Consider the following 19632-nt stretch of genomic DNA (forward strand, 5'->3'; position numbering starts at 1 on the left):
CTTGATGGTTTTTACTTTTTTTTTTAAATTTTCCCTTTTGTTGCCCTTGTTTTTTCTTTGTTGTTATAGTTATTATTGTAGTTGTTATTGATGTCGTTATTGTTGGATAGGACAGAGAGAAATGGAGAGAGGAGGGGAAGACAGAAAGGGGGAGAGAAAGACAGACACCTACAGACCCGCTTCACCACTTGTGAAGTGACTCCCCTGCAGGTGGAGAACCGGGGGCTCGAACCGGGATCCTCATGCCAGTCCTTGTGCTTCGCACCACCTTCACTTAGCCTGCTGCGCTACCGCCCGACTCCCTGCTTGATGATTTTTCTCCATCCAAGAAAGAACAGGGTGGGTAAATAAATTCATTGCTAGACCTCAATGAACTGAGACACCTCTGCCACTGGCCTGAGGAATTGCAATGTGTCTGTTTCAGTTGCCAAATTCTGGTGTGGAAACCCTAGAATTAAATTAAACTTGTCAATCTTCAGCGTACTGGAAAATACAACCCGTAGAATATTTAAGGATCTGCCTTGCTTTCTCCTTTTTAGAGCTAGGAATATGAATGTTGCAAATATCTTTATAGAATTCTGGCAATTGGGGCTGGAGAGATAGCATAGTGGTTCGGCAAAAGTTTCTTTCATACCTAAAGTTCTATAGTCCCAGGTTCAATCTCCAACACCAACATAGGCCAAAGATGACCAGTACTCTGCATGGTCAGTCTCTCTGTCTGTCTCTGTCACTCTCTCTCTTACACTACCCCTCTCATTAAAATAAAATAATTATGACATTACAAAAAAAAATTCCAGTAATTTCCTCAAAGATTTAGCCACTCTTTCCAAGCAAACAAACATCAGACCAGCTTCCATCCCACAATTTCTAGAACCCTGGCTCTATTCCTGGCCTCATTACATACATACTTTCCCCAAAATCTTACCCTGTCCTAACCACCCAACAATGTTCAATATCCAACTTAAAGCAGACTTCAGAATCTCCATAAATAACCCAGTCTTGCTTTTCCACCTTTTGTTAAGTTGTTGCTCTCAAGTTGAGCTCAAGTTTATTAAAGAATAAACTTGGTTTTATTTTATCAGTAGTTGTTGTGGGGTGCGCAGGTGGTAGTACACCTGGTTAAGCATTACAGTGTACAAGGATCCGGGTTTAAGCCCCTGGTTCCCTACCTGTAGGGAGAAAACTTCACAAGTGGTGAAGCTGGGTTGCAGGTGTCTCTCTTTTTCTATATCACCCCCTTCCCTACTAATTTCTCTCTGTCTTTGTCCAATAATAAATAAACAAACATATCTCAAAAAATAAATCTCTAAAAAAATAAAATAGGGCCTGGCAGTGGCGTTCCTGGTTGAGTGCACAGGTTACAGTGCTCAAGGACCTGGGTTCAAGCCCCCGGTCCCCACTGTAGGAAGAAAGCTTTGTGAGAGGTGAAGCAGGGCTGCAGGTGTCTCTCTGGCTCTCTCCCTCTGTATCTCCCCCATCCTTCTCAATTTTTGACTGTCTATATTCAATAAATATAGAGAATAAAATAAAAAATATTTGTTGTGGGAATGTCTGTGGGAGTGAACATCCTTGGAGGCCCCACATGAGCCATCTAGTTGTAATAGGGTCATCACAATCTCAAGGGCAGAATCAGTGTGCTCCTCCGCTGTTATTCAGCATCCCCTCCTGGGCTTCTCAGAGCCCACAGGAGAGGATATGCCATCTGGTATTAGACTGACCTCCCAGAGCTGGGTGGTGGTGCACTTGGTTGAACACCCATGTTACGATACACAAGGACCCAGGTTCAGGCTTTCAGTCCCCTGAGTTTAAGCTTCCAGTCCCCACCCACAGGGGGAAAGCTTCACAAGTGGTGAAGCAGTGCTGCAGGTGTCTCTCTATCTCCCTCTCTTATCTCCCCCTTCTTCTCAATTTCTGGCTGTCTATCCAATAAGTAAATGTGTTTTTTAAAAAAATATTGAATCTCATGATTTATTTATTTATTTTATTTACTTATTGGATAGAAACTGAAAGAGAAGGTGTCGGGAAATTGTGAAGATGTGGTTAAGCTTGGCGGGGCTTGACCTGAGGAGTGCATCTATCCTGTCAGTCTCTCTCTCTACTGAAAGGTTGAGCAAGGAAGAACAGGAGTAACCCCAAAGGTTTGCCCCATCTTATCACAGTCCCTGCCTCACAAAGCACCCTGCATCCCTGATACTATGGCCATTAGATAAAAAGAAAGGGGGAGATGTCGGGAAATTGTGAGGATGTGGTTGAGTTTGGCAGAGTTTGACTTGAGGGGACATCCATTCTCTCATCTTATCAGATTCCCTGCCTCACAAACCACCCTGCATTCATGATACTATGGACTATCTACATAATCATTGTTTTGCCTGAAAGATCCCCACCCATTCCATTCCTTTGATCTATCTTCTTTTTTTTAAAAAAAAAATTTATTTATTCCCTTTTGTTGCCCTTGTTGTTTTATTGTTGTAGTTATTGACGTCTTCATTGTTGGATAGGACAGAGAGAAATGTAGAGAAGAGGGGAAGACAGAGAAGGGGAGAGAAAGATAGACACCTGCAGACCTGCTTCACCACCTGTGAATCGACTCCCCTGCAGGTGAGGAGCCAGGGGCTTGAACCGGGACTCTTAAGCCAGTCCTTGCTTTGTGCCATGTGCACTTAACCCGCTGTGCTACCACCCAACTCCTAGATCTATCTTCTTTCTACCCTCAAGACCCTCCCTGCCTGCAGGATATTATTAATCCTACCAGTTAAAACCCTCACAACAATTGCTAAAGTTCCTGCCTTTCCAGCCCCTTTTGCCTTCCTCCTCCCCTTTCCTAGCCATGTCTGTTTCTGACTTGCCACTTCCGTGTCTGCCCTTCAAAAAGCCTTGGCTCTCTGATCAATAAAGGTATTGCATTGTCTTGCCACCACGTGTCTGTTCCTGAGTCATCTCCCTCGTGTGGCTGAGTGAGTTGCAGCCCAGGCTGGCTCCGGTCACATTCTCTCCAACCCAGAGAGTGTGTGCCGGGAAGAGGCACCCCCACGCTAGCCCAGCAAGAAGGGGAGACAGTGAGGAAGAGAGACAGAGAGACACTTGAAGCACTATTTCACTGCTTGTAAAGTTTTCCTTCTGCAGGTGGGAAGTGGGGGCTTGAACCTGAGTCCTTGCACACTGTGACATATGTGCTCAACCAAATATGCCAGCACTTAACCCCTTGAACCTATTTTCTTCTTTTTTGTTGTTGTTGAGTACCCTAAAGGCCTACTTTGTCCTCCTGGGAGACCGAAATCCTTTCCAGGCATCCTTTTGATGATCTCACCCAAACTATAGAAACTCGGATGGCGAAGACATCATTCTTCTTCTAGCGTTTGCCCTTCTTCCGTAGCCAGTCAACAGCATCAGGTTGAGCCTGATGTCAAGTTTCGAGACCTCCTTTGAATCTGGAGAGGTGGCAGTCGTTGACTATGTGGGTCATAGTCTGTCTGGAGCCGCAGGGGCAGTTCGGGTCGTCTCTGGCTCACATCATAATGATTCTGAAAAAGACTTTCATGCCTGAGGCTCAGAGGTCCCAGGTTCAGTCCCCAGCACCACCATCAGCTCAGAGCTAAGCAGTGCTCTGGTCTTTCCCTCTGAATTTCTATTTCTCACACACTAAAATAAAGTCAATAATATATATATTTTAAAAAAACTTTTAGGGGAAGTCAGGTGGTAGCACAGCAGGTTAAGCACACTTGGTGCAAAGCACAGGACCGGCAGAAGGATCCCGGTTCAAGCCCCCCAGCTCCCCACCTGCAGGGGAGTCACTTCACAGTCAGTGAAGTAGGTCTGCACATGTCTATCTTTCTTTCTCCCTCTCTGTCTTCCTCTCCTCTCTCCAGTTCTCTTTGTCCTATCCAACAATGATGACAACAAGAATAATTACAACAATAAAACAAGGTTAACAAAAGGGAAAATAAATTTAAAAAATAGTAGGAATAAAATCTTTTTTGAAAAAAAAAAACCTTTTTGTATTGCATGCCTGAGGCCTAGGATTCAATCTTACCCCCTCCCTCCTCACCCCCACCCTAAATAAGTAAACTACATCTTAGGAAAAGGCCTGCAAAACCTCATGCTTTTTTTTTAAGTCTTTACTGGTAGCACTACGACACACCAATCTCCTTGTCTCTTGGATTTGTGGAAAAGGGAAGTTGACATGTGAGTACAGTCTCTCATTTCCCTGTAATGGGTGTCTCTAAAACACTGTGATGGGTGTCTGTAAAACACTCCCCCCTCCAACTCAGGTCATTTTCTACCATCCTGCACCAGTGCCCCAAAGCCCCTCAGCCCCACCCCCCCACCAGCCCCTTCTCTGCCTTGCTTCCCCAGAGTCCTTTGCTTTGGTGCAATGCACCAAAACCCAGACTAATTTTTATGTTGGTTTTTCCCTTCCTGGTATATAATAGTGCAAAAGGACCCGAGTTGGGGGTGAAAGTGTTTTGCAGACACCCATCACAAGAAGAGAAATCGTACCCTATGTCAACCACTATACTGCCAACCATTAACCTCTCAATAAAATGATAAAGAAAAAAAAATCAGAAAGTCAAAGAGAACCTTGGGGTCCTGGTACATGATGTCAAAGGACTTAGGTTGCGGATGGGGAGTGTTCTGCAGAGAACTTTCACAGAGAGATGAGAAACTGAACCCGTCCACCCAGACCCTCCTCGATGAAAATTATTGGCGGGGAGGTGGGGGGGAGAAGAGGATAAGCTCCCACAATTCTGCTCTTCCCCAGGCTGGTCTTCGGAACAGAGCACTATCTGAAACCAGCACTGTAGGAACACTGCCATCTGGAGATCTTCCCCCCCCCCGCCCCCCCCCCAAAAAAAAGAGCCAAGTCTCCCTCTTCCTGGGTTGTGCTGAGAAGCTGTGAACCCAGAGGTGGTCTTATGGTGGAAGAAGCCTGGTAACATGAAAGAGAAAGTAAAGGGGAACTGCTGAGCTGTCGTCACCAAAGTCTCGAAAAATAGCTCCTCCTCTTCCTCACTTGCTTCCTCATGTCCTGCTGGGCCTGGCCTGTTCTCCTTGGCCTGCTGTCTCAGCAGAACCCAGAGCCTTTCCCTTCCCCACTAGAGAACGCCACTCAGGGTAAGAAGGGGTTGGATTAGAGTCCTGGGTGCTGGATTGGAGTTTTGCTTGCTAGATTTGGATCTTGGGTGTTGAATTGGAGCCCAGGAGGCTGGAGTGGAGTTCCTAGGAGCTGAAAACCAGCAGGTGTACAGAGGACACTTGAGCACTGCCTGACAGGTACAATGCTGGGAGGGGCCGAGGAGAACTTCAGTCTCTGGGGCTGGAAGGGAAGAAGCTGCCTTCTCTCCCTGGGCTCCATTTTGCCCACCCTGGGGCTCAGAGAAAGCAGAGTTTATCTCAGTGCTTTCTGCTGGCCACACCCTGTGGTGGTGGTGGGGATAGTGGGCTGGAGTTGAATGAAGCAAAACCAAGTGGAGATCCTCCATCACCAAGCACCTCCACCTGCAGCCTGGCTCAGGGAGCAAGGGAGGGAAGGAGAGAGGGAAGCGGTAAGAGGAGAAGTGAGAGGCAGGGAAAAAGAGGGGGCACCTGGGAGGGAAAGGGAGAAAGAAGGGAGCAGAAAGAGCCAGGAAATGGGTGAGGGAGGAGAGAAAGAGGAGAGAGGAGAATGAGTAGGGGGCAGGAGAGGGGAGTGGAGGAGGAGGGAGAGAAAAGGATAGTGGAGAGAATACGGAAGTAGAAGGAGGTGGGGAGTGAACCAGATTTAGGGGGGATATGAAGAAGGACTGCAGAGGAGAAACAGAAGAGAGGGGTTACAGAGAAGGTGGATGAAGGAAAGAAGAGCAGAGAGGATGAGAATGTGGGAGATGAAGGAAAGGAAGAGAGAGTTGAAGGAGAATGAAAAGAAACAGAAAAAAGATGGAGGGAAAAGGGGAGCGAAAGAGAGGTTCTTCCTTGGGAGGAAGAGCGGAAGAAAAGAGGTGAGAGTGGGGATTAGAAAAAGGGAACAAACTCCCACCTCCTTCACTCCCCAAATTTTTGGTCCCTACCCCCAAGACGGGTAAATGATAGAGCAAGTAAACCAGAGGACTCTGTGCCCCCCATTCCACCAGGACCCAAAGTGCCTGTCAACAGGACTTTTGTTTTTGGTTGTTTTTTTTTTTTTTTCCTCCAGGGTTATCACTGGGGCTCAGTGCCTGCTCTAGGAATCCACTGCTCCTGAAGGAGGCTATTTTTTCCCCTTTTGTTGCCCTTGTTGCTTATCATCGTTGTTATTATTGCTGTCATTGTTGTTGGATAGGACAGAGAGAAATGGAGAGAGGAGGGGAAGACAGAGAGGGGGAGAGAAAGATAGACACCTGCAGACCTGCTTCACCACACATTTTTATACCATCACTGTAATGGAAGTGAATCAGGAAAACACCAGAGCAAGCCAGACACTTTCTCTTATCTGACAGAGAAGAGGAAAATAGAAAAAAAAAAGACATTTGGAAATGGTAATAGGTATGGAAGTGACTTAGGGAGTGAAGGCAGAACCATAGGGAAAAAAACTGGGGGGGGGGGCATATAGAGAGATATAGGCAGATAGTTATAGAACCGGCCCCTGTCAGTGACCTTGGGAGAATTATTGCAGTTCCCAGTGGAGGGGTGGGGACACAGAACTGTGCTGGTGGGAACTATATGGAATTATGCCTCTACTATCTTATAATTTTATAAATCAATATTAACTCACTAGTTTCAAAAAAGAGAGGAAGGAAGAAAGAGGGAGAAGGAAGAGGAGAAGGAGTGGGGGGAGGGGGAGAAAGGAGGGGAGTGGCCTCTGCGGTGATGCAATAGGTAAAGTGTTGAACTTTTCCGCAGGAGTTTAACTACTGGCAGTGTGCCTGTACCATAGTGGTGCTCTGGCTCGCTCTGGCTCCTGCCTCTCTTTCTAATAAATAAAATCTAGAAAAAAGAAAGGAAGAGTAAAAGAAAGAAAGAAAGAAAGAAAGAAAGAAAGAAAGAAAGAAAGAAAGAAAGAAAGAAAGGAAAAGAAAGAAAGAAAGAGGGAGGAAGGGAGCAGGTTAAGCGCAGGTGGCACGAAGTGCAAGGACCGGCATAAGGATCCCGGTTCGAACCCCCGGCTCCCCACCTGCAGGGGAGTCGCTTCACAGGCGGTGAAGCAGGTCTGCAGGTGTCTATCTTTCTCTCCCCCTCTCTGTCTTCCCCTCCTCTCTCCATTTCTCTCTGCCCTATCCAACAATAACGACATCAATAACAACAACAATAATAACTACAACAATAAAACAAGGGCAACAAAAGGGAATAAATAAATAAATATTTTAAAAAAAGATAAAGAGGAAGAAAGTAAAGAAGGAGAAGAAGGGGTAAAGGGGAGAGGGAGAGAGAGGGAGAGGGAGAAAGGGAAGGGGCACAGATGTCAAGGGGGAGTCACTTGCTGGGGTTGTAAACAGGCCCAGGACAGCCTGTATCTCTGTCTTCACTGCAGCACAAGCCCTTAAAGCCAGCAGACCCTTCAGCTATCAAAACAAGGCCTGGAGCAGGTTGACTGAAGAGGAGACACATTCTGACATAGCACAGAGCACAGTTCAGTCTAGATGGTCTGACATTGGGGGAGGTTCTTGGGGCTTCTTCCTAAGCTCATGATGCCTTTTTGAGTGCCGGTGTGACAAGCCAGCCGTGGTGTTGTCTCTGCAATTCCCTACATGGGTCAGAAGCTCAGACACAGGGCAGCACCGAATGCTCTCACATTCTCAATTGGTTCTTGTCTTCAGGATCTTACAAAATAGCAACTTCTCAATTGCATGTGTCTATTTTCTTCTTCTCCACCAGGTATTCTGTTGTTTAAAGAATATTATTGTGTTGGGACTAGGTGGTAGCGCAGCGCACATGGCACAAAGTACCAGGACCCACACATCCCTGTGAGACCCTGGCTCCCCACCTGCGGGGGTGGGCAGGGCTTCACAAGCAGTGAAGTAGGTCTGCAGGTGTCTTATCTTTCTCCCTCTCTGTCTAACCCTCCTCTCTCGATTTCTTTCTGTCCTAGCCAACAACAAGGGCAACAAAATGGAAAAAAAAAAAAAAGGGCCTCCAGGAGCAGTGGATTGGTAGTGCAGGCACCGAGCCCCAGTGATAACCCTGGAGGCAAAAAAAAAACAACTGTTATGGTGTCTGGATACTAGTAACATTAATAGCAGTAATAATTGCTAGGCAACCTAGTATGTGTCAAGCATTGTTTTAAAAGGTTTAATTTGAAGTGTTTTTATTTGTTTGTATTTGTTTTTATTTTTTGCAACAGAGAGTTTCTCCTGCTACTTCCATGTCAGAGTGTGGGAGAGGAGGCAGAGAGTGTTAATTCATATGCTTGGGCCCCTCCCAGCCAGGATTTAGTGATCTGGTGTTTGAATCCAGGTGGCCTTATGAAAGCTGACATTTCAGGACTGGGAAGGAAGTACAATAGCAGGACATGGAACTGAAGTGTAAGAGTTTCTAGCTTGGATTTGGGCACCATCAAGAGGCAGAGCTGAGTGGTGCTCTGGTAGGAAAAAAAAAAAAAATTAATTGCACTTTTCATATTGATGGTGTCAGAGTCCTGGTCCTCTTTCACAAACAGGAAAAGTAAGGTTTGGAGATGCTGGACCCAGCATAGCTAATCATCAGTGAAAAGACAAAAACAGAGACCTTCTGCTTGTAAGGTTTGGAGATGCTGGACCCAGCATAGCTAATCATCAGTGAAAAGACAAAAACAGAGACCTTCTGCTTCACAGACGGTTGATTTAGAGAAGGAGCCTAGCTTCTAGATAAAGTCCACTTGACAAGAAATATAGGACTAGATATCAGTGAACATGAGGAAACAGGTTGAGTGCACACATTACAGGGCAAAAGGATCCAGGTTCGAGTTGCCGGTCCCCACCTGCAGGGAGAAATCTTCAAGAGTGGTGAAGCAGGGCTGCAGGTCTCTCTCTCTCTGTCTCTCTCTCTCTCTCTCTCTCTCTATCTTCCCCTTCCCTCCTGATTTCTGGCTGTCTTTATCCAATAAATAAAGACAATTAAAACAAATTTTAAAAAGAGAGAGGAAGAGAGACAGGTGAACATTTTATAGTCAATTCTTTGTTCCCCTCATATCAGTACTTTTGTAGAAAAAAAGGAGGCATAAGACACAGTTATTACAGCAAAGTTATGTACTTTAATGAGATTTCGGTCTACATACATCAGCAAGGTGAAGCCCTTAAGTTTCAGAGGTGGAAATTGACCATTATGGATAAAATGTCATGATATCTCTAACTGTAAAATAATCCAGTGAAATAAAAAAAAAATGATGCAAGTTGACAGAAGAAAAAGGACGACTTTAAATTCTGTGTCACAGGTATATGGAAGTTAATTATCATATTCTCTATAATATTTTGTGTTTTTTTTAGTGTTTTATTTATTTATTAAGGAGATAGGCAGAGAGAAAGAACTAGTATATGTGCTCCTTCTGGTACATGTGCTCCTGGGGCTTGAACTTAGGACCTCATGCTTGAGCGTCCAGTGCTTTCTCCACTGTGCCACCTCCTGGGCCACACCTCTAGTATTTTCTATTCAAAATACTCATGATCATGTGAAGCTTTGTAACGCTGAATACATGAGCAGTTTAATCTCTCTGGATGTTCAAGTTTTTGATCAGTAATATAGAACAAATAATACTTATAGGCATGTAAAATTAACAAGAGGTGTTTATGAAAAGTACTGAAAACAAACATATCATTTTCATGTCCCATTCATTTGCTGAATGTGTCATCTGTCTTTTTTTTAATATTTATTTATTCCCTTTTGCTGCCCTTGTTGTTTTATTGTTGTAGTTATTATTGTTGTTGTCGTTGTTGGATAGGACAGAGAGAAATGGAGAGAGGAGGGGAAGACAGAGAGGAGGAGAGAAAGATAGACACCTGCAGACCTGCTTCACCGCCTGGGAAGCGACTCCCCTGCAGGTGGGGAGCCGGGGTTCGAACCGGGATCCTTATGCCGGTCCTTGTGCTTTGCGCCACCTGTGCTTAACCCGCTGCGCTACAGCCCGACTCCCATCATCTGTCTTTTTTAAAAGATGTATTTACTTTAGAGAGGCAGAGACAATGAAATAGACCACTGCATCGAAACTTCCTCCTTTGTGGTGGGGTCAGTGCTTGCTCAAAGCTGAGTCGTGTACATGGCAAAGCATCTGTTCAAGTGAGCTACTTTGCTGGTCCTGAACATGTCTTTTGTTGTTGTTGTTGTTGTTGTTACCAGGGTTATTACTGGGGCTCAGTGCTTACACAATAAATCCACTGCTCCTGGAGGTCATTTGTACCATTTTTTTTTCTTTTGACAGGACAGAGAGAAATTGAGAGAGGATAGGTGATAGAGAGGAAGACAGGGGCCGAGTGGTGGTGGCGCACCTGGTTGAGTGAACATATTACAGGGCAAAAGGATCCGGGTTCGAGCCCGTGGTCCTGCAGGGGGAAATCTTCATGAGTAGTAAAACAGTGCTGCAGGTGTCCCTCTGTATCCCTCTCTCCCTCCCCCTTCCCTCCTGATTTCTGGCTGTCTCTATCCAATAAATAAAGACTATTTGAAAAAAAATTAAAAGAGAGAGAGGAAGAGAGACAGATAGGCACCTGCAGACCTGCTTCCCTACCTACCTGTGAAGTGAGTCCCCTGCAGACGGGGAGGAGGGGCTGGAACCGGGTCCTTGAGCATAGTGATATGTGTGCTTAACTGGGTGTGCCACCATCGGCCCCCATGTGTCTTTTATTAATGTTTATTTGCTGAGGGGGAACCATGTATGGGCATCTTTATTAGATGTTGGGATGCTGATGAAGAGTAGCTGCTGCCCTCCATGGCTTCCATTCTAGTGTTATTTATCACTCTAGAAGACCTCACTCAATTGGATTATAAATTCTCTCTCTAAATTGGTCCAACCTCTGTGGAGAGCAGTCTGGTTTGGAGAACTCTCAGAAGGCTAGAAATGGACCTACCCTATGATCCTGCAATTCCTCTCCTGGGGGTAGATCCTAAGGAACCCAACACACGCATCCAAAAAGATCTGTGTACACATATGTTCTTGGCAGCACAATTTGTAATAGCCAAAATCTGGAAGCAACCCAGGTGTCCAACAACAGATGAGTGGCTGAGCAAGTTGTGGTCTATATACACAATGGAATACTACTCAGCTATGAAAAATGATGATTTCACCATTTTCAGCCAATGTTGGATGAACCTTGAAAAATTTATGTTAAGTGAAATAAGTCAGAAACAGAAGGATGAATATGGGATGATGTCACTCTCAGGCAGAAGTTGAAAACAAGATCAGAAGAGGAAACACGAGTAGAAGCTGAACTGGAGTTGGCGTATTGCACCAAAGTAAAAGACTCTGGGGTGGGGTGGGGAGAATACAGGTCCAAAAAGGATGACAGAGGACCTAGTGGGGGTTGTATTGTTATGTGGAAAACTGAGAAATGTTATACATGTACAAACTATTGTATTTACTGTCAGATATAAAACATTAATCCCCCAATAAAGAAATTTTAAAAAATCCTCTCTCTAGGGAAACCAGAGGAAAGGTAGAGGAGAAAATACCTCCCTAAGCACAAAAACAAAACAAAACAAAAAACCAGGAACTCAAGGAGTTCCTGACTGTCTTTCCAGGTAAATAAATGCTCATTCTAAGTTTATTGTGACTATTTTCTCATCTGTTACCCTGTAATTCTGTCACCTCCAAATGGAGGTGATCAGATTTGAGCATCACTGTAATTGAATGGAGACTTGATTCTAACTTCGGTGTAACTGATACACATTTCTGAATTCTCCAACGTGGTTCCCCCAGAGTGTATCGATACTTGCATTTGGAGTCTTTCTTGGCCTCATAACTCTGGGTTGAGGCCAGGCCATCTTGGAGATCTATTTCCCCTATCTACAAAATGCAGACACACTGACTTTAGCCAGTATCTGTGGGGACTGGCAGTTATCAGTGGCAATGTGGATCATTGAAAAAAAAATATTTTAATTATTTATTACTTTGGGTAGAAACAGAGAGAAATTGAAAGGGAAGGGGGAGATAGCAAGGGCGAGAGAGAGAGAAGAGAAGAGAGAGACCTGTGCACTGTTTTCATCACTTGTAAAGCTTCCCCTCTGCAGGTAGGGACAGGGGGCTTAAACCCGGGACGTTGAGCACTATAATGTGTGTTCAACCAGGTGCGCCACCATTACCCAGGCCCCAAGGTGAATCATTTTTATAAAGCACAATGTTTGACCTACAATGCTATAAGTGACTTTTCCATGTTGGACTGACTATAGTTGGTGGGTACATTATATCCTATATGGTGTTTAGTTAATATCTCTGGGAAGAACCAAGCAAACACTGAGGGAGAAAGGCGGGGTGGAAGGCCCACATTAATCTCATCCTCTGTGTAGTTGAGGATTTCTATGAAGACACTAGAACAGCTTTAACATGAAATTACTGTTTCAGCTGAGCTGCCTGTTCATCTCCCAGCCATCATGAGCCCCAAGAAGCGCAGGTCACAGAAGATCCCATTTGATGCAAAGAGTAATGCGAAAATCGACGACTTTTTCCATCAGGTATGTCTGTAAATCCTGCTTATGGAATAAACAGTATATGACTTGACAGTGGGTTTCCTAATTCTACCTTCCAACAAAGTACTTTATGTTGGCGATATGAAAGAATTATTTTTTTCTTATTGATTTTATTCTTTTTGTTTTGGAAAGCAATTATGGGGAAGTGAATCCTACAAACCTTGGCCAGATAAAAGAAGATTTTTTAAAAAGTACATATATATATATATATATATGTATATATATATATATATATATACAGAGAGAGAGATTTATTTTCCTTTTTGTTGCCCTTGCTGTTTTTTTTTTGTTGTCATAGTTATTATTATTGTTGTTATTGATGTTGTCATTGTTGGATAGGACAGAGAGAAATGGAGAGAGAAGAGGGAGACAGAGAGAGAGGGGGAGAGAAAGATAGATGCCTACAGACCTGCTTCACCACCTTTGAAGGGGAATGGGGGCTCGAACCTGGATTCTTTTGCAGGTCCTTGTGCTTCATGCCACATGCGCTTAACCCGCAGCGCTACTGCCCAACCCCCATAAAAGAAGATTTTAACAAAAAGTTATGACAGTAATTCCTGACCAATAAGTCTCGTATAACTCATCATTGATGCTACCTGTATTTATAAATTAATGCTATGCTATGTATTTTATAATAGGTCTGACCAAATGACTACTTAGCATGGTAACTTATTCTCACTGAGTTTGATGCTTAAAGCACAAAATTTTGCTGTGATCTGTCACCATATTGAGAAAAAGTAAAAGCGATTCCACTGAAAGTATAAACAAGATCTGAAATAACATTATCAGAGATCAGGCAGACTTTTAAACGTCTCTGTTGACGATACAGATGGGAAAAAATATCTCCATTCTATTTCTCAGAAAGTGGCATCAGTGTAGCAAAATTAGAAACCTAGTGAGCCGCTTATATTTTGGACATCAATTCAGACAAACTTAAATCTGTCTTTGTCATTTTGAAATTGGTTCTGAGAGTCCTACAGAAATTCAATGCAGGGGCCGGGTGGTGGCGCACCTGGTTGAGTGCACATGTTACAGTGTGCAAGGATTCAGGTTCAAGCCCCTGGTTCCCACCAGCCAGGGGAAAGCTTCACAAGTGATGAAGCGGGGCTGCAGGCATCTCTCTGTCTCTCTCCCTCTCTATCACCCCCTTCCCTCTCAATTTCTGCCTATCTCTATCCAATAAATAAATAAGGATAATAAAATTTTTTTAAAGTTAAAGAAATTTGATCTCCTACATAACACAGAGAAACAAAATACAAGGGTTTTATTCAGATCCTTTACATATTTGACATTATTATTATTATTATTTTAGCTCAGTGATAAACAACATGATAATCCCAGTATTCCTCAAATGAAGAAAGACTCTAGGAATGGTCCCAAAGATGTAACTAACATCCAACCTCAAGGACCCAAAGATCCCCAGACTCAAGGACTCAAAGACGAGAGTATAATCCCAAGTAAAATTATCCACATTTCCTTGGATGGAGAGCATAGGGCACATGTGCTCAAGCATAGTGACAGAGAGAGCTTCCATATGGGACTCAACTCTCTTCAGGGCATCAAAGAGAAGATAGAAGCCCAGAAAAGCAAGGAAATGCTGGTACGCGGCATGGAGGGAATTGAAGGATACATAAATCTTGGCATGCCTCTCTCTTGTTTCCCTGAAAACTCTCACGTGCAAATCACATTTGTCCAAAGTAAGAAGGAACAGAAAGAAGAGAACCAGTTATTTGGCCGACATGACGAGACAACTACTGACTGCGTCAAATTTTATATCCATGCAGTTGGGAAGGGGAAAAAAAAGATTGTGAAATGTAGGCAGCTTCACAAAGAAGGGTGTAAACTCTGTGTCTACGCTTTCAAAGGAGAAACCATCAGGGATGCCCTGATCAAGGACAACAGGTTTCTTCCTCTGCTGGAGAATAATAACTGGAAACTCATTGAAAACCTGAACTCCATTTTGGAGAGCTCACATTTAGTGGATGACTTAGAGGGCAAGCTCTTTGAGGTTGAGGTTATAAATCGAAAAAGAAAGCGTCCTAAGTCACCAGCTGTTCAGAATCCCCAGTCAGAAAAAAGAAGCACTCGTGTGCTGGACAAATCCATTATAGACCAGTACCCCAGTTTGAAAAGAGAACGTGAAAAAATTAAAGAGAACTTTGACAATGAAATGAAAGAAAGAAAAGAAACCAATGAAAGTAAGAAAACTTCACTGTTCGTATTGCACAAAACAAACTTTGGGAAACTGACGAAAAACTCTACCTTGGTTGCCACCCATAAGCTTCTCTCTCGACTCAGTGACTCTGTTGGCTATATTGGGTGGGACAACAATGGAAATAAGGGTTCTGCCACCTGCTTTGTTTTCAAAGAGCTCTACATTCTTACTTGTCGTCATGTGATAAACGACATTGTGGGAGAAGGAGTAGATGAGAGTAAATGGCCAGGCATCATTAGTCAATGTGCAAAGGTGTCATTCAGTTACATAAAACCCCATGAAAATGAAGAGAATTGCTTTTCTATTGAGCCTTGGTTTCAGGTATCTGATCTAACCCTGGACTATGCTATTCTGAAACTGAAGGAATGTGGACAACAGGTACCTCGGGGACTCTATTATGAAACTGGACACGCACCACTGAGCGGACTGATCTATATCATCGGTCATCCAGAGGGAGACCCAAAATCTACTGATGCTTGTGCTGTCATCCCTCAGGGTCAGCGAACCAAGAAAACTCTAGAGTATCTTCAGACCACAGTAGCAGAGTTCTGTAATTATGATAGTCAGTTTGTCCATATGTTTACTCAAAGAAGTTTCCAGGAATTTGACTGCAACGCTGATAAGATTACCTATGACACCCGCTTTTTTTGTGGGGCTTCGGGCTCTCCGGTGTTTGATTCTCACGGTTCCTTGGTGGCCATGCACACAGCTGGCTTCACATACAATTACCAAGGCCAGCGACTCAATATGATTGAGTTTGGCTCTTCTGTGAAATCTATCCTCCGTGATATGGAGAAAAGCCATGGGTCATGGTTTACAGAAGTATTTGTCAATCAACAGGATGTAGATATGGCAAGTGAAGGCTCCGCCACAGATGAAGTTTAATTCATTTTAATTCGGCCAGTTAGATCCAGAAGACCAAGAGAGGCTTATAAGATAATACTAAATTTTTTTTAAAGACCTAGAAACGTGTTTAATTGTGACCAGAGTTACCTCTCAGCTCTGTTAGTGCTGGAGATGGAATCAGAGACTTCTCACATGAAAATCTTATGTGCCATTGCTATCTTATTTCCCCAGTTTCAAATCACCTGGAAACTTTACAGGGCTTTTTCTAGGGACATCCATGACGAGGATCAGAACAAAGAAAGGTTTTTGTTTGTTTTAATGTAAGTTCAACTTCTAATGTAACTTCAACTTCGAAATATAGTTAGTCAACACAGAGTAACCTATTTGTTTATTGATGAAGTTAAGACCAGCTCTTGAGTGAGGTTGGGGAACTCCAGCCATGAAAAATGGCTCAGGGGAGTTGAGTGGTAGCGCAGCGGGTTAAGTGCACGTGGCGCAAAGCTCAAGGTCCCGGCATAAGGATCCGGGTTCCAGCTCCGGGCTCCCCACCTGTAGGGGAGTTGCTTCACAGGCGGTGAAGCAGATCTGCAGGTGTCTGTCTTTCTCTCCCTCTCTCTGTCTTCCCCTCCTCTCTCCACTTCTCTCTGTCCTATCTAACAATGACATCAACAACAATAAAAAATAATAATTTTTTTTAAAAAAAAAAGGATTAAAAATGAAAAATGGCTCAGGCCCAAGTGTCTTATCTTGCTGCACCTCTTCAATTACAGTCTTCCCGCAGTCTCTCAGCGGACACTGCACAAGTGTTTTTCATCTATATATTTGTACTGGATTATGTACCCCATAGTAAAATTTATCCTCCCGCTTTCTGCTTCCCTCCCTGTCCCTGTTTATTTATTTCTTTATTTTATTTTTTATGGTGCAATATGCAATATCCATTGAGTTCAGCTTTGAAAACATATTGGATACTTTACAAATGATGCAGAGGTGTCATTAAATGATCTAAAGATGGTTGACATACCTACTGCCTGCATGATGCACAGGCCTGAACTACCGCTATGAAGATTATTGACAAAACTTGTTTATCAGCTGGGTTTCAGGAAGACAACTTGCTGTTGCTTCACCATCACTCTTTAAAAGAGTTTTAAGTGTGGAGTCTGGTGGTGGTGCACTTGGTTGAGCACCAGGATACCCGGAGTAAAGACCTGGGTTCAAGTCTCCATACTCCACTGGCGGGGTAGCTTCATGAGTAGTGAAACAGGGCTGCAAGTGTCCTCTCTCTCTCTCTCTCTCTCTCTCTCTCTCTCTCCTCCTCTGTCAATTTTTCTCTGTTCTATCAAATATAAGAAAAATTAAAAAAAATAATAAAGCATTAAAAATCTTAAAGAGGGAGTCGGGTGGAAGCACAGCAGGTTAAGCGCAGGTGGTGCAAAGCGCAAGGACCAGAGTAAGGATCCCTGTTCGAACTTCCAGCTCCCCACCTGCAGGGGAGTCGCTTCACAGGCAGTGAAGCAGGTCTGCAGGTGTCTATCTTCTCTCCCCCTCTCTGTCTTCCCCATCTCTCTCCATTTCCCTCTGTCCTATCCAACAACGATGACAATAATAATGACTACAACAATAAAACAAGGGCAACAAAAGGGAATAAATGAATAAGTAAGTAAATAAATAAATAAAATAAAAATCTTAAAGAAACAAAGTAGTTTTAAGTATAAGCAAAAAATTAAAAAAATAAAAATAAATAAATGCAGGGGTCAGGCGGTAGCCTATCAGGTTAAGCACACGTGGCGCGAAGTGCAAGGACCAGCACAAGGGTCCCAGTTGGAGCCCCAACTACCCACCTGCAAGGGGGTCGCTTCACAAGTGGTGAAGCAGGTTTTCAGGTGCCTATCTTTGTCTCTCCCTCTCTGTCTTCTCCTCCTCTCTCCATTTCTCTTTGTTCTAGCCAACAACAAGCAAAACAAAAACAAGGGCAACAAAATGGAAAAAAAAATGGCCTCCAGGAGCAGTGGATTCCTAGTGCAAGCACCTAGCCCCCACGAAGTGAAAGTTACTACAAATTAATTAGATGGATTTTGCACAGAAAGGTGGGAGGATTAGCCACTGGAGTGGCAGTCACTATTTACTATGCATCTGTAGACATTTTAAAACTCAATCTAAAGGAAGAACCAAAAAAAAAAAAAAAAGAACTTGCTGATGTGGTATATTGTTTAAAATGAATCCATTATCTCTGTTGAAGTTGTCCAAAAAGCATTTAAGACTCCTCTAAAATTAAATGTAATAATACATATCTTGGGGAAGTGTGAAAATGTACCCTTGTGATAACAAAAATCCTAGAAATCAACATTTCCTCAATAAGTTGATATTAGACTTGAGGAGAAAAAAGAAAACTCAATCCAGGTTCCAGGCGGTGGTGCACCTGGTTAAGTGCACACATTACAGTGTGCAAGGACCCAGGTTCAAGCCCCTGTTCCCCACCTGCAGGGGGAAAGCTTCATGAGTGGTGAAGCTGGGCTGCAGGTGTCTCTCTGTCTCTCTTTCTCTCTGTCTCTCCTTCCCCTCTCAATTTCTCTGTCTCTAATAATAAAATAAAATAAAACTGAGTTCATGTCTTTCTAAATGGACTAAAAAATAACTACCTTAGGAAAAGGAAAAAAATAAGTGTTTTTATCCATTAGTTTTCAAATGATCTAGATAAAAAGTCATCTGGATTTTTCTGTTATTGTTATTCTGTGTATTCTTGGGCTTTGTAATACTAATTTCTTAGTGGTGTCTGGGCTAAGTGAGGTTTCTTTGGTGTACTGATGAATGTTCTGTTTATGTAATGCAGGTGGTATCACATCTCCATGCAAAAGATATCAGGCCTTAAGTCAATGAAGTGTTGGATTTGAGAAACAGATATGAAAAACTTACAGAATGTAAAAATTACGGATGACTAGCATTATTGGTAGTGGTATTGTAGTTTAGCTTTGTAAGTGTAGTTTTTCACGACATTAGCATTTTAGTTAACAGTGAGGAAGCTGACACTAAGTCAGAAAAGGGGAAAGTCCAGCTAGACCCTCGATAAACTAAACTAGGTCCAGAGGAAAATGAGCAGTAACTCAGAAAGTTTAAGAGTTTCCATGCAAACAAGGGAAGTTCTGCTTCTGTAAACTGCTTGCAATGCATATCCTCACAAGGCGCCCCTCACTGGTGGCTGCAGATAAAAGTTTGCTTCCTGACACATTCAAAGAGGTTCAGGCTTTGTTGGGTATGAACCCATCCTGAACCGACTGGTGTGAATAAACACACTCCTTAGCCTCCCAGGTGTCCCTGGTCTCGATTTTTTGTTCAGGTTTTCTTGGGCAGTCCAGTCTGTCATAACAACACAGAGGGTGGGGTGGATAACAGGACTTCTGTCTGAACTGTTACAACTGCATGCCAATCTGTAGCTTTTTAAGAATAAATAAATAAATAAATTTAAAAAAGTCACTGCAACGTCTGTTGGCTCTTTCTCTTGAGTCACTGCCATTTGGAACCCAGTCTTGATGGTGCAATGAAATCAGTCAGCAGGGAGACACTGTGTGGAGGTGCCTGGGTTGGTTGCTTGAGCTGAGTTCCCAGGTAACAGGCACAGGGACCTGATCTGTGAGTGAGTGAGCCTCCAACCTCCCTTCTAGCTGCTTTGCTCTTCATGTATAACAAGGACTCTGCCCTTGCAGGTTCATGGGGAAAATGAACGCCTGTTTTGTGTGTGTGTGTGTGTGTGTGTGTGTGTGTGTGTGTGTTGCTGTTTTAAGACACTAAATTTAGAGCTGTTTACTCCAAAGCAATAGGCAACTGATAAAAATTAAAGTAATGTTATCTTTATGGCCACAGGAGAAGAAAAGAATCACTTTTTCTTGCACCTTGATGATAAGCAGTGATCACATTCTTACAAAATACCAAATGTATGCTATCGAATAATTCAAACTGCATTCCAGTAATTCTTA

The 19632-nt window shown here is 43.3% G+C and overlaps 1 protein-coding gene across 3 annotated transcripts in view; it reads left to right on the top strand.

Annotated features, from left to right (window-relative positions):
* Positions 1-19127, top strand: part of FAM111A (FAM111 trypsin like peptidase A) — a 30803-nt gene extending 11676 nt beyond the window's left edge. Inside the window, exons 1-4 of one of the 3 annotated variants that reach the window (XM_016186620.2) lie at positions 5011-5112; positions 11558-11658; positions 12479-12588; positions 13916-19127. In XM_016186620.2, the coding sequence (XP_016042106.1) occupies positions 12508-12588; positions 13916-15703 (1869 nt within the window). In that variant the 5' untranslated portion in view covers positions 5011-5112; positions 11558-11658; positions 12479-12507 and the 3' untranslated portion in view covers positions 15704-19127. Of the gene's footprint in view, positions 1-5010; positions 5272-11557; positions 11659-12478; positions 12589-13915 lie in introns of those variants that run through there. The other 2 variants (XM_016186619.2, XM_060176246.1) reach the window with 2 other exon arrangements.
* Positions 19128-19632: the final 505 nt, after the last annotated feature.

This window comes from Erinaceus europaeus, chromosome 17 (genome assembly GCF_950295315.1).
Source record: "Erinaceus europaeus chromosome 17, mEriEur2.1, whole genome shotgun sequence".
Lineage (NCBI taxonomy): Eukaryota > Metazoa > Chordata > Mammalia > Eulipotyphla > Erinaceidae > Erinaceus > Erinaceus europaeus.